At 37.6% G+C, this 13620-nt stretch overlaps 1 protein-coding gene across 1 annotated transcript; it reads right to left on the bottom strand.

Annotated features, from left to right (window-relative positions):
- Positions 1–980: 980 nt before the first annotated feature.
- On the bottom strand, positions 981–12299 carry LOC131985354 (glyceraldehyde-3-phosphate dehydrogenase). The gene is made up of 12 exons (XM_059350420.1): positions 12113–12299; positions 11702–11749; positions 7106–7205; positions 6755–6864; positions 6216–6306; positions 5358–5473; positions 4953–5034; positions 4176–4327; positions 3313–3391; positions 3008–3091; positions 2599–2696; positions 981–1373 (listed from the first exon to the last, which is right to left on the bottom strand). Exons 2-12 carry the CDS (start codon positions 11722–11724, stop codon positions 1304–1306), a joined length of 1005 nt encoding a protein of 334 aa, XP_059206403.1. The 5' UTR covers positions 11725–11749; positions 12113–12299; the 3' UTR covers positions 981–1303.
- Between the last annotated feature and the right edge of the window lie 1321 nt (positions 12300–13620).

The raw sequence follows: 13620 nt of genomic DNA, 5'->3' as shown, positions 1-13620 counted from the left end.
ATTATCTTGCTGCATGGACAGATAATTTCACTTCACAATATGTCTTGAATTAAGATAGTTAAATCTAGAAATTAGCATGTTGAACACTTAAAATAAGAAATTAACTCTTAAAACATACATTATCGAAGACTTGTAAATCTAAGTATTTTTATTTCTTCCTCTAATGCTACTAAAACAGCTGAATTTGTTCAGTTATATTGGCTCCTTATCATGTGTTTTTATTCTATCCTTTTTTTAAACATTTTATTGAGGGAGTCTGTTGTTTTTTGTTGCTAAAACAGATCAGACAAACTTTGTATTGTATAATGACAGTAAAACTCGCTTTATAACAGACAGATTAAACTTAGTTTTGTAAATCACAGATGATGCGAATAGAAAATGTTTGCTTGCCATCAACTTTGTGCCATGAGAGGATTTTTCTCCCTGATAACAAATATATTAATCAAAAGTGACATGTAAACCACAAAGTGTGGAGTCTCTCTCATACTTTGATGATCAACTGTCACGTAATTAAGAGTGACAAATGATTTATATGAAATAATCATAAGTGACAAACTACACCTCCTGTATGGCTTCATCCTAACTCTCCTCCTGCCTCCCTGTCTGGCTTTCAGTCTCATAATGTTGGACAAATTAGCTGTTTAACTAGAATTTGGCTTTTTTCCCAGAAATTCATTTAATATTCTGCAGCAAACTCAATGTCACTTGTCTGGGCAGGATGAAAAAACAGCTTTACCAGTCTGTCTAGCCCACTGTTTGAACTAGATATTTATCTAAATACACCAAATGTATTTAGGTGACAAGTAAAGCCTGATAATTAAGATTTTGCAGCACTCTGGCTTATATTTTGAGGTTTAAGGTAGCAGCATATGGATTATGAAGCTCCAGTTTCCATCTTAACCTGTTTAAAATAATTTTAAAAATGCACCAAATGTCTAAAGAGATGTACAGCATGTACAAAATACAGCATAAAACTTGAATTCTTTCCACAAACTGAGGACTTTATTACCATGTTAAGTGCAAAAGGAGCCAGTGTGCATGTTTAGTGCAACCAGACCGTTCAGTACAATACAGTTCAGTGATGGAAGATCATCTCTACAGACGCTGCTGCTGCTGCTGCTGCAGTCCTCCCTGCTGGACAGAAAAGAGGCGACTCTATCATATAAAAAGGTATTCTTGATATTGCTATGATCAGCAGTTTGTCGTAGGAGATGTTTGCTCCCGGGGGGCGGATGGCACGGCATCCAGTTACAGGTGGAAGAAGAGGGAATCATGGGAAGGAACGCTGAGTCAGCACAGGGCTTTACTCCTTGGTGAACATGTGCAGGATCAGGTCGCACACGCGGTTGCTGTAGCCGAACTCGTTGTCGTACCTGCAGGTGAAGAGATAGTGAGGTCACAGAGAGCGAGGACAGATGTGATGTTCATAAAGGAGAAAACAGGTCCCAGGAGAGGGACGCATGGGAGACTTTCAAGGACTCAATATAAGGATTCCAGTCATGTTGTTTTGCATGTAGCCTTTTAGTGGTTCAATGCTGAAATGTGCATCTTTTTAGGAAATGTTCTCTATGAAAAATGCCGTTTTAAGTATTTATAATAATAATAATAATAATAATAATAATACATTTTATTTGTAAAGCACTTTTCATGGTTAAAAGCAATCCCAAGGTGCTACAGAGTACAACAAGACTAAAAACAGGTTAAAAAGCCAAAGCACAACAATACATTTAATAAAAGGTCTTTGTAAAAAGAAAGGTTTTTAGGCCTTTTTTAAAAGAGTCTGTTTTTTGTGGAGCCCTCAGGTGGTCTGGGAGGGAATTCCACAGATGGGGACAAGAAAGTGAGATTTAATGAAAAAATCATGGACACTGAGTTTAATAAAGTAAAAAATATTTTAAGGAATCTAGTGTGAGCAGTAGCTGCCTCTTATATATATAAATAGTGTTTACAACTTTTTCCAGAAGGTTTTTATAGTCCTCCATTATGCCTGTGTTACCATTTGAGGAATTTATATTCATATTTATATTATATTTAAGAAACTGTTCTCTGCAAATTTGATTTCTTGATATTTCCATCCTGGTGTTTTAGTCTGCCTTGTGGGTAAATTTGTGTCAGAGCAAAGATTAAAAGAAAAAACACAAGCAGTGTTTTCTCCACTGGCAGTTAAATAACTTTATATAAACACAAGGACATTAGAAATTCAATTTTACCACCCATTTCTCATTCTTCCATTTAATTCATATGAAGTATACGTTATGTAATTCTTGTCAAAATAAAGTGACAGGTCATACAACCATAAGTACAAGTCTTTGGTTTGATGATAATGGGCTTTTTAAATTCTTGTCTTTTGTATGGATGCAACAAAATTGAGGGCAAATTTAGCAAACGAGAAAAATAAGTGTTTCATTTTAATTTGCATGGGAACTTTTATGTTACTTTAAAGAGGCAAAGCTACCAAATGAACCCTCATATTCACAAAGAAAAACGTATTTTTCAACGTGCAGTTGAAAAATAATTTCTTGTCTTTACCAGCTAAATTAATATAGAAACCCATGGTTCCTAAAGGTAACCCTGGATCTGTGAACACTGTGAACTCACCATGAAACCAGCTTGACAAAGTGCTCATTGAGTGCGATGCCGGCGCCGGCGTCAAAGATGGAGGAGTGAGTGTCGCCGTTGAAGTCTGTGGACACGACCTGAGCAGAAAGAGACGAAAACAACCATTTAAACACACGATCCTGGATACTACTGGGCCACGAAGCGACACAGGCATGATCTCTTTAATGCACAAATAATAAATACCTGCAGGTTTGGCTTTATGGATAATAAATGTTGCAAGGACAACTTGATAAAGTTAACGGTTATTAAAGATGTGCTGCCATCTAGTGGCTCATGTATGGCTCTACACGCCCATAAAGATGATATCTCACTCTGGTGTGTTGTTCATAAAGTCTAAACTAACACACTGTGATTGTCTTGTAGGAATATGTGGAGGTGTTTTCTGTACCTGGTCCTCTGTGTATCCCAGATATCCCTTCATGGGTCCCTCAGCAGCGGCCTTGACGACCTTCTTGATGTCGTCGTACTTGGCCTGAAGAACGAGACGTTTAAAAGTGAGAAATTAACATCATAAACTGAGGGTTAGGTTTATGATTTAGTGTGAGCCAGGCATCTCTATGTGTAAATAACAGAATTATTTCTTAAAACAATGGAGGGAAATTCAGTGTGAGATCAAGATTTTCTTCCAAAAAGAAGGTGTTAAAAAGGTGGAAAGGGAAATTAAACATCCTATAAAAGTTACTGAATACTTACGGGCTTCTCCAGACGGACTGTCAGATCAACGACAGACACGTTGGGGGTTGGGACACGGAAAGCCATACCGGTCAGTTTGCTGTAAGAACGGGACAGTCAGGGGTCAGACACAAAGGAAAAACATCTAAACACGTTCATTACATGTGATCATACAGTCTATGTTCTGTCACAGTGTTTGCCAAATTTGCAAGAACTCAACATCTAATTGTATTAAAGGTGCAGTATGTTGAGTCTAATCCCCAGGTTGTCAAATACTGAAACTTTGGGTTAGTATTCAAGATGAAAAACGACCCACTTTAATGTTTGATGATCTGGGAATGAGTTTTTCATTCAACATTTTTCTCCAGAAAAGCATTCTCACAGATTTAAGTATTTCAGGTAGCCGTTATTAAGGACTCTCATCCCGTAACTCACATCCTCAGAATTTAACGCTTTCCTTCAAAATTCTGGCTGGCAGGAGAAATGCTTTTTCATGAGGGAGCTCCCAATCTTTTCATTTTTCTTGGCCCTGATCTGAGTCTAATATTGAATGTAATCCAATACCAGTCCAGATATGATACTTTTTGTAGATTTTTCTAGATAATAAAGCTGCAGAGTGCATATAAGTTATTTCAATCAATCCCATGTTTGTGTTACAGTATCTTGCAAATTGAACATTTCTGCATTTCATTAAGAAAAAGGGTCACCATGCACATGAAGAGGGGCTCAATAGATAAACTGATCAATAAAAAATGCCTTAATCATCCCTGATATCGAGTCTTCAAGATCAGATCCAGACATCTTTCTACAAGATGCATAAGACTCTGTCCTCAGGCTGCATGGCTACACATTTTAAAATAAGAAGCAGGTGATGTGAGTCGTACCCGTTCAGCTCGGGGACGACCTTGCCCACAGCCTTGGCAGCGCCGGTGGAGGCGGGGATGATGTTCTGGGAGGCGCCACGTCCGTCTCTCCACAGCTTACCGGAGGGACCGTCAACGGTCTTCTGTGTGGCGGTGATGGCGTGGACTGTGCTCTGGAGGAACAGAGGCGGCAGAAGATTTAGGATTCATGTGTTGAATAAGATGCTTTTTGGCAATTAGGAAATGCTGTGTCGGCACTTTGAAAATATTTTATTTAACACAGCTGCAGGTGATCTAATAAGCATCAAATTCAGGAACTTTAGCTGATGATTATTTCATTTGCAGTTCCAAATTAAAAAAAAAATAGTTTGCATTATTTGGATTTTGGGAGAGTTTGAGAGAGATTTTCAAAGTAGGATAACTCTCTAAAATATCACATTTATTTATATACAGTCATAGGTTACAGTATACAGTATTACACAATTTTTAAAATGAATTTTAGCAGTTAAAATGACTCTTAAAGAACTGAAAACAGTAGGATGTTTTGGGGTTGAACCATCCCATTATTATAACTTAAAATGTATATATTAATATTTTTATATGCTTGTATTTTTGTTTTCATTACTGGTCCTTGCTAGCTTTTGTATTATATATGTTAACTTAGTATTACGACTTCTTGTTACAACCCTGTTTAACAGAAGGTTCAGATAAGTGAGGCTAATAATACTACAACTACATATATATATTTAAATATGTAGTTCTATATCTATATATATATATAGAGAGAGAACTGTTTACCATGAGACCCTCAACGATGCCGAAGTTGTCGTTGATGACCTTGGCGAGGGGAGCCAGGCAGTTGGTTGTGCAGGAAGCGTTGCTATGGAGACAAGACAAAGACTCCAAGTTAAAACAATTCAGAGTTATAGTGCTACTTATATCAGAAATGCACTCAGTTTAAGAGATGATCTTGGTTTGACATTTGATTTTTTTTTTTTTGGCAGAGCATTTAAAAGCATCCAGATGTTCACATCTGTCCTCGCCAAGTTAGATAACGGCTGACATGCTGCTGACCAGGTGACACGTCTCACTAAAGGTCACCATCATGAACTGAGATTAAAGCTGCAGAAGCTTTAAAACCACATAAACTACAGTTGAGTTTCTACATGCTGCCATGCTGCTGGAGGAGGAGCAGCCACTCACCTGACAACCTTCATGGAGTTGTCGTACTTCTCGTGGTTGACGCCCATCACGAACATGGGAGCGTCGGCGCTGGGGGCGGAGATCACCACCCTCTTGGCACCGCCCTTCAGGTGAGCCTGGACGAGAGGTCAGAGGTCAGAGGTCAGAGAATGACAGATACATGAAGACAGGAAACATGTAGCTTTGAAACAATCCGTCAATCAAAAAGCAGCGGTGGTGATAAAGATATGAGTAGATGGAAACTGGAATAGAGACAAATAAATAAATAAATAAACATAAAATAGACATAAAAACATTGTTGTTATTATAAATATGGCCTGTACCATAAAGCACATTTACTAAATAAGTTATTTCATCTAGTCTGACTCATTTATTTGGTTCCATAAAGCAAATTAAACATAGTTAAAGCTAATTTACTATGGTGACTATTGCTGCAGACTGTGGGGGATTTAAATTTAAGTGTGTATGTATTTGTAATTTTCAAAAATATATAGAAGGAAAAACAATAATAAGAAAACAAAATAATGATGAAAATAATGATAACTAATAATTATAAATAAATGATGATAATAATATTGATAAAAATGGCAAAAAAGTACATTTATCTTTTTAAATAATAATAATAATAATAATAATTTATATAAAAAATATAAAAATAATAATAATAATAATAATAACATTAAAAAAAATAAAAAAATACATTTAATATTTTGTTTAATATTAATCTGGGGTTACAGCCCAGATTTAGTCACTTTACTGACATACAAACATGTTTAAAAATCATTTTTTTATGTTTAATAATTTCCAGAATAATAACAACATTCAGATTTTTTTTGCTATAAGATGAATGTAACTTACAGAGGCCTTCTCGATGGTGGTGAACACACCGGTGGACTCCACAACGTAGTCAGCGCCAGCGTCGCTCCACTTGATGTTGGCGGGGTCCCTCCTGTTGATGACATCACACAACAGAAAGGCTAAACTCCAACACACTCAGAGTCAAATAGAGCTCATGGTACAAATAGATCTAAAATATAAAGTTTTGGGGGTAAAATGATGGAATGGACTAAATGATGAAATAAAGATGTGTAATTCTATGTTAGTTTCCAAGAAGACTTTAAAGTCTAAAATGATCAAGGGTTACAATGAAATTTGATTGAATTTGAATTTCAGTTAAGCTATCATGTGTTTTGTAACAATGTGAATTATTCAGTTAATGTAATGTATATAATGTATACATGAAGATGGTACAGGAGAGGCAAAAATAAGCCTCGGGGCTTTATCCTAGTCCTATTTCGGCTGCTGTCTGATGGATTCTTTTGTAAAAACATGATTTTAGTTTTTTTTAGTTCTTTTTAAAACCAAAATAAAGCATTCATTCATTAAAGTGTACGTACTCGTGGAAGACCATGATGTGCATGTTGCCGATCACCAGCTTGCCGCCCTCGGCCTTCACTTCTCCGTGCTTCCACACTCCGTGAGTGGAGTCGTACTTGAACATGTAGACCTGCAGGAGAGGAGACAGGATGAGAGGAACATTTACACACAGAACACACAGAGAACACACACTGATAATCACATTTATTATATTTCATTACTCAGAATGGGTTCCAAACATTTACATTGCTCACTTTCTTTCCTTAATGCTATAGAACTCCTATTCCTGGAACTCGAGTAGTTTTACTAAACTTCACATTTACAACTCTAGAATAATCATGAAGCATTTGTAAAACAGGAAGTGCTCTCACCATGTAGTCCAGATCGATGAAGGGGTCGTTGATGGCCACCACCTCGACCTTGCCACCGGTTGCGGCGGCACGGGTCACCAGACGGCCGATACGTCCGAATCTGAAATGAAAGAGGAAGAAGTCAGTCACAAAGTCTCTTGAGAACATCTTTGTCTGCTTTAGGTCCCTCTGGCTCAAAGCTCCTGACTTTACTAACTTAAAGACTATTTTTCTCTTTTCTTTTATTACAGAAGTGTAACACATTCACTTCAGAAAAATATTTGTATATATTATATTACATTATATATTTATATATATTTTCTGAATAAACAAGATTATTATTATTATTATCTAAAGAAATCTGTAGCTGTTGTAATGTAATGTGAAAAAAAAATTCTACTCTTATTTTCTACTCTTTTATTATTATTTTTATTTTCTTATTTTATGGAGATAATAATCTGATCTTTGAAAAAAATGGTAAATTAATGATAATCAGAAAAACCCAGAATTACTGAGATAATTATTTGTTTTTTTCTGAATTAATTATATAATTATCGAAGGGCAGAATTTCTTCTATGAAAACTTTCCGCAGAATTATAAAATTCTGTTTCTGAAGGGAGTGCATCACACTTCTGTACGTTTTCACACCACAGCTGCTCTCTGTGAGCAGCAGGTGGCGCTGTGAGCCAAGCTAACACAGAGTCACAGTGGAGGAGATCAGCACCATACAAGGCTGCCAGCTGACTGGAGATAACAATGGCTGGCACCAGCAGCACAAAGCCTGTTTATGCCTAATATGGCTGCCGTCTCAGCAGGTCACAGCGAGGGGCCCGAAACCAGAGACAGAGCTCACGGAGGACAAGTTATTATTTTATATCATGAGCACTTCAGTGGAAGACGGAGACAACAGGAGGGTTATCACAATGAGAGAGAGGAGAAATCTCCTCGTTTTAACTTACAGGAGTGACTCATATAAAGATCATACAGAGGGAATATAAAAAACCTGCAGGAGAACTGTCCAAGTGATGTCAGGTCTGCTCCTGATAAGTCTAAAGTCCTGCAGGATAAAAGGCCCATAGAGAAGCCTGAGATAACTTCATGTGTGTCGGCTGAAGGCAGGTGATTTTTTAAGGGTAGTTAAAGCGAAGAAATGACAGCGAGCTGTGCATTTCTCAGGTCCTAAAGTCGTTCCAAGACATGAAAAGTTGAAATTCAAAACACATTTTTGGTAATAAGATGATCCAAAAAGCTGATTTGGTTTTGCTTCCTCGCTACTGTCTGACTGACAAACCTCAAACTGTTCCATTTCATATGTTTCATAAGTTTTAGTCCCATTGATCAAGTTTCCTCCCACTGCAACAACATGCAAGTTGGTTATTAGAAATGCTCCTGCTGCTGCAAGTCAGAACAGAAATTGTGACTCCTGAAACTGAACTGTGACTGTCTACATGGCTGCAAAACAGATGGTTTATCTATTAGTGATTCATTAAAGTAAGAAGACCTGCAGTTTAACAGTGTTGTGTCAGTAATTGCCAGATTTTTTGTCTTTTTTACTTTTTTCAAAATCTGACATTTTGAGACTAGAAATCACTGCAAACCTCTCATCACATCACTCTCCAAAATGGAAACAATATTCTGTCACTTTAGTTTTAAATTAAATAATAAAAGTTTTGATCTCCAACTTGCAGTCGAGCTTTGGATAAAAGGAGAACAAGTGCAGCATTTCTCTCTGTTTTCTATTTGTGGTCACTCTGTGTCTTTCTGTTTTTCTGCAGAGAAAGTTACTCTATCATGGATGCATGGATCATTCTGATGAAAAAAGTCCCTCGGCAGCTGGGCCTAGTTAAGTCTGGAAATCGACCTAACTCTTCTGCACAATATTTATTTCTTGCCTACATAAGAACCAGATCTCATATCCTAGTATTCTGAGATAATTAAGTGGCCAAACAGGTATTTATTGTTAAGATAAAGTGTCTTATGATCCACTATCACCTGAGAAGCTGCTGTCATAGAGATAAAAAACACAACCGTAGCAATGACCTTCTCCCAGCCTCAATGTTAAACTATCTTGTTACCTAAAACAACTTCCTTGTGCACTTTGACCTTTCTTCAGATAGACGCAGGACTCTTATTTTGGCGAGCAGAGTGTGATTGTCTGTCACAGCGTTCAAACTGTCCCATGACAACTTACAGTCAGTAATGTGACTCCTGGAGACATGCAGCGTTACATAACAGGACTCAGTATTAAAGATCAGATAATATATGCAGCACTTTTTCCACTGAGCCTTGAGAGTACCCTTGAGCAAGGCATTAAACCCTCTCACTGCTTCAGTCTACTATTAGTTTAATTATTATGGAAACTTCCTGCAGCACAAGGACTTCTGGGACATTTACACAGTCGTGCTGGGAGCATTGTTGCAGGCAGGTTCTGTAAATTTCCTAATCAGCGAGTCAGACGAAACAATCTGCTTCTCCTGAATAAATGTAAATATCAGCATGGAAGATTTTGGCCATAACTGGGAGAGCAGATTGTCAATCATAAAACCTTATTGTCTGAATTTCACAGAAGATTGGACTAGAGGGAGAAGTGTCAGCGGACTTCAGAGCTTCCTGGGTTAGTTTTGGGAAGCCACCAGGCAGCCAGAAGGCCAAAATGGACCGGAGCCCATCTTCTGTTTCTGAGGCTCAGTGTTGGTTTTGGTGCGAGGCCAGAATCAAGGAGCTAAATCTCCCCGCAGCTCCACAGCAGCTGCTTCACCGAGGAGGAGGAGGAGGAGAAAATGTTTCAGTGGTGCTCTCCGGGTCTGAGCAGCGTCTATAAACCGCCGGCCGGATGATCTCTGAACTTCAACGGAAAGGTTAGAGGGTTAAAAATAGACGAGGGGAGAATAAAAGGAATGTGACAGCTGAGCAGAGCAGCGATACAGAGAGAGAGAGACGGGATCGGAGGGTCTGAAGGGTGTGGAAGAAGAGGGGACGCCAACCGTGACACCACAACACCAGCCGACTATAAATAACCAGAGAATAGACGGGTCCTGTCCAGAGCCCTGCCCCAACAACAGCAGCAGCCTTCACAAAGACTCAAAGAGGCTCAAATACAGAAGCATGTTGCTTAAAGTTATTTGATCGTTGCTGAAATAGAAAAAGTGGATCTGAAATGACTAATATTTTATTCCACACAAATATATTTTAGGAGCAATTTGGAGTTGAACAACGACCTTGCCACCCACCTAAAATCAATTTAACATTTGTATTGTTTGTATTTTAACTCTTATTCACAAAGACTTTTCCTTGAAAGAACGCCTTGTTAATTTACTTTGTAGTAAGAAAATAGTTGGGACAATATATAGTTGGTTTACAGATTGTGAAAGCTGAAGACTTCATGTTTTAGGAATGGTATAATAGTCATATCTTCTATAAATAGATGATTATGAAATATTGGATTTGATTATGCAATGCCTAACCCATGGATCTCTGGATGAACAGAATAACAATTATTTGCACTGATTGATTATTGTGCTGATTATTTTCTCGATACAAAACAATTTAGTTCAAAAAATGCAAAAAAATAAAGTTGTTCAGAGCTCATGGTCTCAAAATGCTTGGGGCCCAAACTAAAAAATATTCAGTTTTTAATAAGGTGTAAAAATAAACATTTAATCAACAATATAGAGAAACTTCTCTACTTTTCTGGTTCTTTATAAGCGTACATTTATAACTTCAACTACTTGAGAGAAAACTCATATAATCTCTTCACTGAATCACATCCTCTTTTTAAATTTCCTCTCCTGCAGCTGACTCGATTACGCTCTCGACTCGAAGTGAAATAATTAAAATCTGCTCTCTCCGATATTCACTTGAGGGTCACAGGAACATTGTCTGGAGGTCAGAGGTCGGAGGACTTTACACTCACAGCCACTGGATGCTTAAAATGTTAACGATTTAGGAAATTAACGACTTTCTACTCTTGCCCTCTTATGACATTGTTCTGAACTCAAACAGCAGCTACAAAAATGAAATAAAATGGTTGTGTGAAGCTGAGAGTTTGTGTATCTGCTGCAGCTTTTCTGCACACATCTGACTCCTGTAATGTCCCCTTAATGAGCTGCAGGACGCACAAACTGCAGGATGCACTTGTCTCACATTTCTAAGACGCTGGACGAGTGCATGAACTGCAGGATTTTGAATGCAGCTGGCTGAGTTTTTAAATATCTGCTTTCTAAAACATCATTAACACTTATTAAATACTTCCACCAATAAAGGTGATGTCAGTAAAGTGTATTTTGAGTAGTTTTTGCTATACTTGTTTGTGTTCTTCTCCTCTTTCATTGATATTTCCATAAATTCTGTTTTATTTGCTTGTGCTTCTTCAACATCCCATTTAAAGTTTCCTGTGCAGCTATAAACTTTAAAAAGTCTTCGAGTGCAACAAAACCTCCTGCCCTTTGGAGAATCACTGATTGCTATGCAGTAGTTAGACTCTAATAAAAGCTTTACTATGAGTCGGTCCTGTAGACTAGTCCATGCCAGAGGACAGTGCTACATAAAATGACACAAGTTTTAAAAGATGAGAGTTTTTCTGAGTGCTTAAAATAAAACTAAACAGCAACAACTCACCCGTTGATTCCAATCTTCACCATTTTGTCTGATATGGTCAAGTCCTCACTGCAAGGGAAACGAGATATGACACATTCAATGCATATTTTATTCAAAAACAACACAAAACATATTATTATGCAAAGCTGTGAAGCTGCACAGAACAAGAAACCCATTATTGAAAAAAAAACATTACATAAAAATGCATAAACCTGCAGAAATTCTGAATTTAAACTAGAAAATTGGTATTTTTAAACACACTTCAGCATGCAGATCAATGAGAAGACCAATAATTATAAAATGAGAGCCCCCAAAAGCTACTTTTTTGACAGTTTGTTGCATAAAAAACAGAATTAAACTCTAAAAAGTGAAAAGTTTTGAGTCAAATTGAAAACGACATTATAAAGTAATAGTATTAAAGTGTTCCAGTACCGTTTGTGAAGGCACCTCGGTTGTCTGTCCTCGGGAGGAGAAGAGAGAGCGGGGGACGAGCGGAGGGTCCCGCACCTTTTTATCCCCGCAGCGCGCGGCAGGACACGCCCACCTGTCAGAATGTCAAGGTCGCGTGCAGCTGCCTGTCAAACAGCGACCCGAGAAGTTTACAGTAAGTTTAAAAACAGCTGAGAGCAGAAACAAAACACCTGGACACAGCTGAACTCAGGAAGAACAACCTGACTGTTTAGTTTTATTTAGACAGTAGGATTTTTTTTTTTTAAATACCCTATTTTCTATAAAATACCAAATCCTCCGCCAAGAAAAGTAGTTCCTGCGCAGGGAATAAACAACGTGACTGCTTTGTGACAGTCGTCATTTTCGAGTTTCTTCTGAAGGAAAAAAATTGACCTTTACCTTACAAATTAAATCTAAAATAAAAAAAAAATTTACATTTTACATCCATAATCTATATCCAAACTTTTTTTTTTTTTGAGGCAATACTGAATGATGTTTGAGGATTAAGAAAATCTGACGATGATACTTACAGGCCAACAAATAAAGTAAAATGGGTTATGCATCTGTCTATATATATAAGGATCCAACGTGCATGGATGAGGTATTATTAAATTAGTAATCACATTAATAAAACCAACAATATATATTATTTTGTCAAGCAAAATGGTAAATAACGATGCTGTTGTCTATCCTCGCTGCTGTACTATGTGATTTAAGGGCTGGGTGATAATGATGATATACATCCTCGAGATGTTATAAAAAATTTTTATTTAGAATATATATAATTGTTCCTTTTTTTGTATTACATAAAATCTGACTTCTTTTTGCAGCCAGTGGAGTCGCCCCCTGCTGGCCATTGGATATAATGCAGGTTTACGTTGGATTTGCGTTGGATTCACTTATCAGGCCTGGAGTTAGCTGCTCTGTTCTTCCCTATTTTGTCTTTACTGACAGGCAAAAAGTCTATGTCCTTATACTTATTAATCTAATTAATCATATTCTCTTTATATTACTTTATTCCACAGCACAGACCTATAAATGAAGCTGCATGTTCTCACTCATATAGCTGCAACAATCTGTTTTAGAAATAAAAGCTACAGATGATGCAATAATCCATACATTAACTACTTCACACAAAGTTTAAAGAGTTTAGAGTCAGATGCTTTTAGTGTAGCTAACCTTTTAACTGGTCCTCAGTCCAAAACCAGACCTCCCCTGCCCCCCACCCCCTCCAGTCCAGTCTCATGTTCACTGCTTGACCCTGGTGGTCATGTGGTGCTGTGGAGCCCGCTGCTACGTGAACCGCAGCATGTCAAGAGGAGGAGGAGGAGGAGGAGGAGGAGGAGGAGAGGAAATGTCATGGCAGGTTCAGACGTTAAAGGTCCTGTAGCTTTTATTTTACATTAACAGCTGAATTCAGAGCACTTTGTACCAGCTGTAGAACCTAAAAGTACGTTTCTTTATCATCACAGCAATGCAATAATCTGTAA

This window comes from Centropristis striata, chromosome 14, assembly GCF_030273125.1.
Source record: "Centropristis striata isolate RG_2023a ecotype Rhode Island chromosome 14, C.striata_1.0, whole genome shotgun sequence".
In the NCBI taxonomy this organism is placed as follows: Eukaryota; Metazoa; Chordata; class Actinopteri; order Perciformes; family Serranidae; genus Centropristis; species Centropristis striata.
The sequence above is the reverse complement of the archived record's forward strand: the minus strand, read 5'-3'. Positions and strand labels throughout refer to the sequence as shown.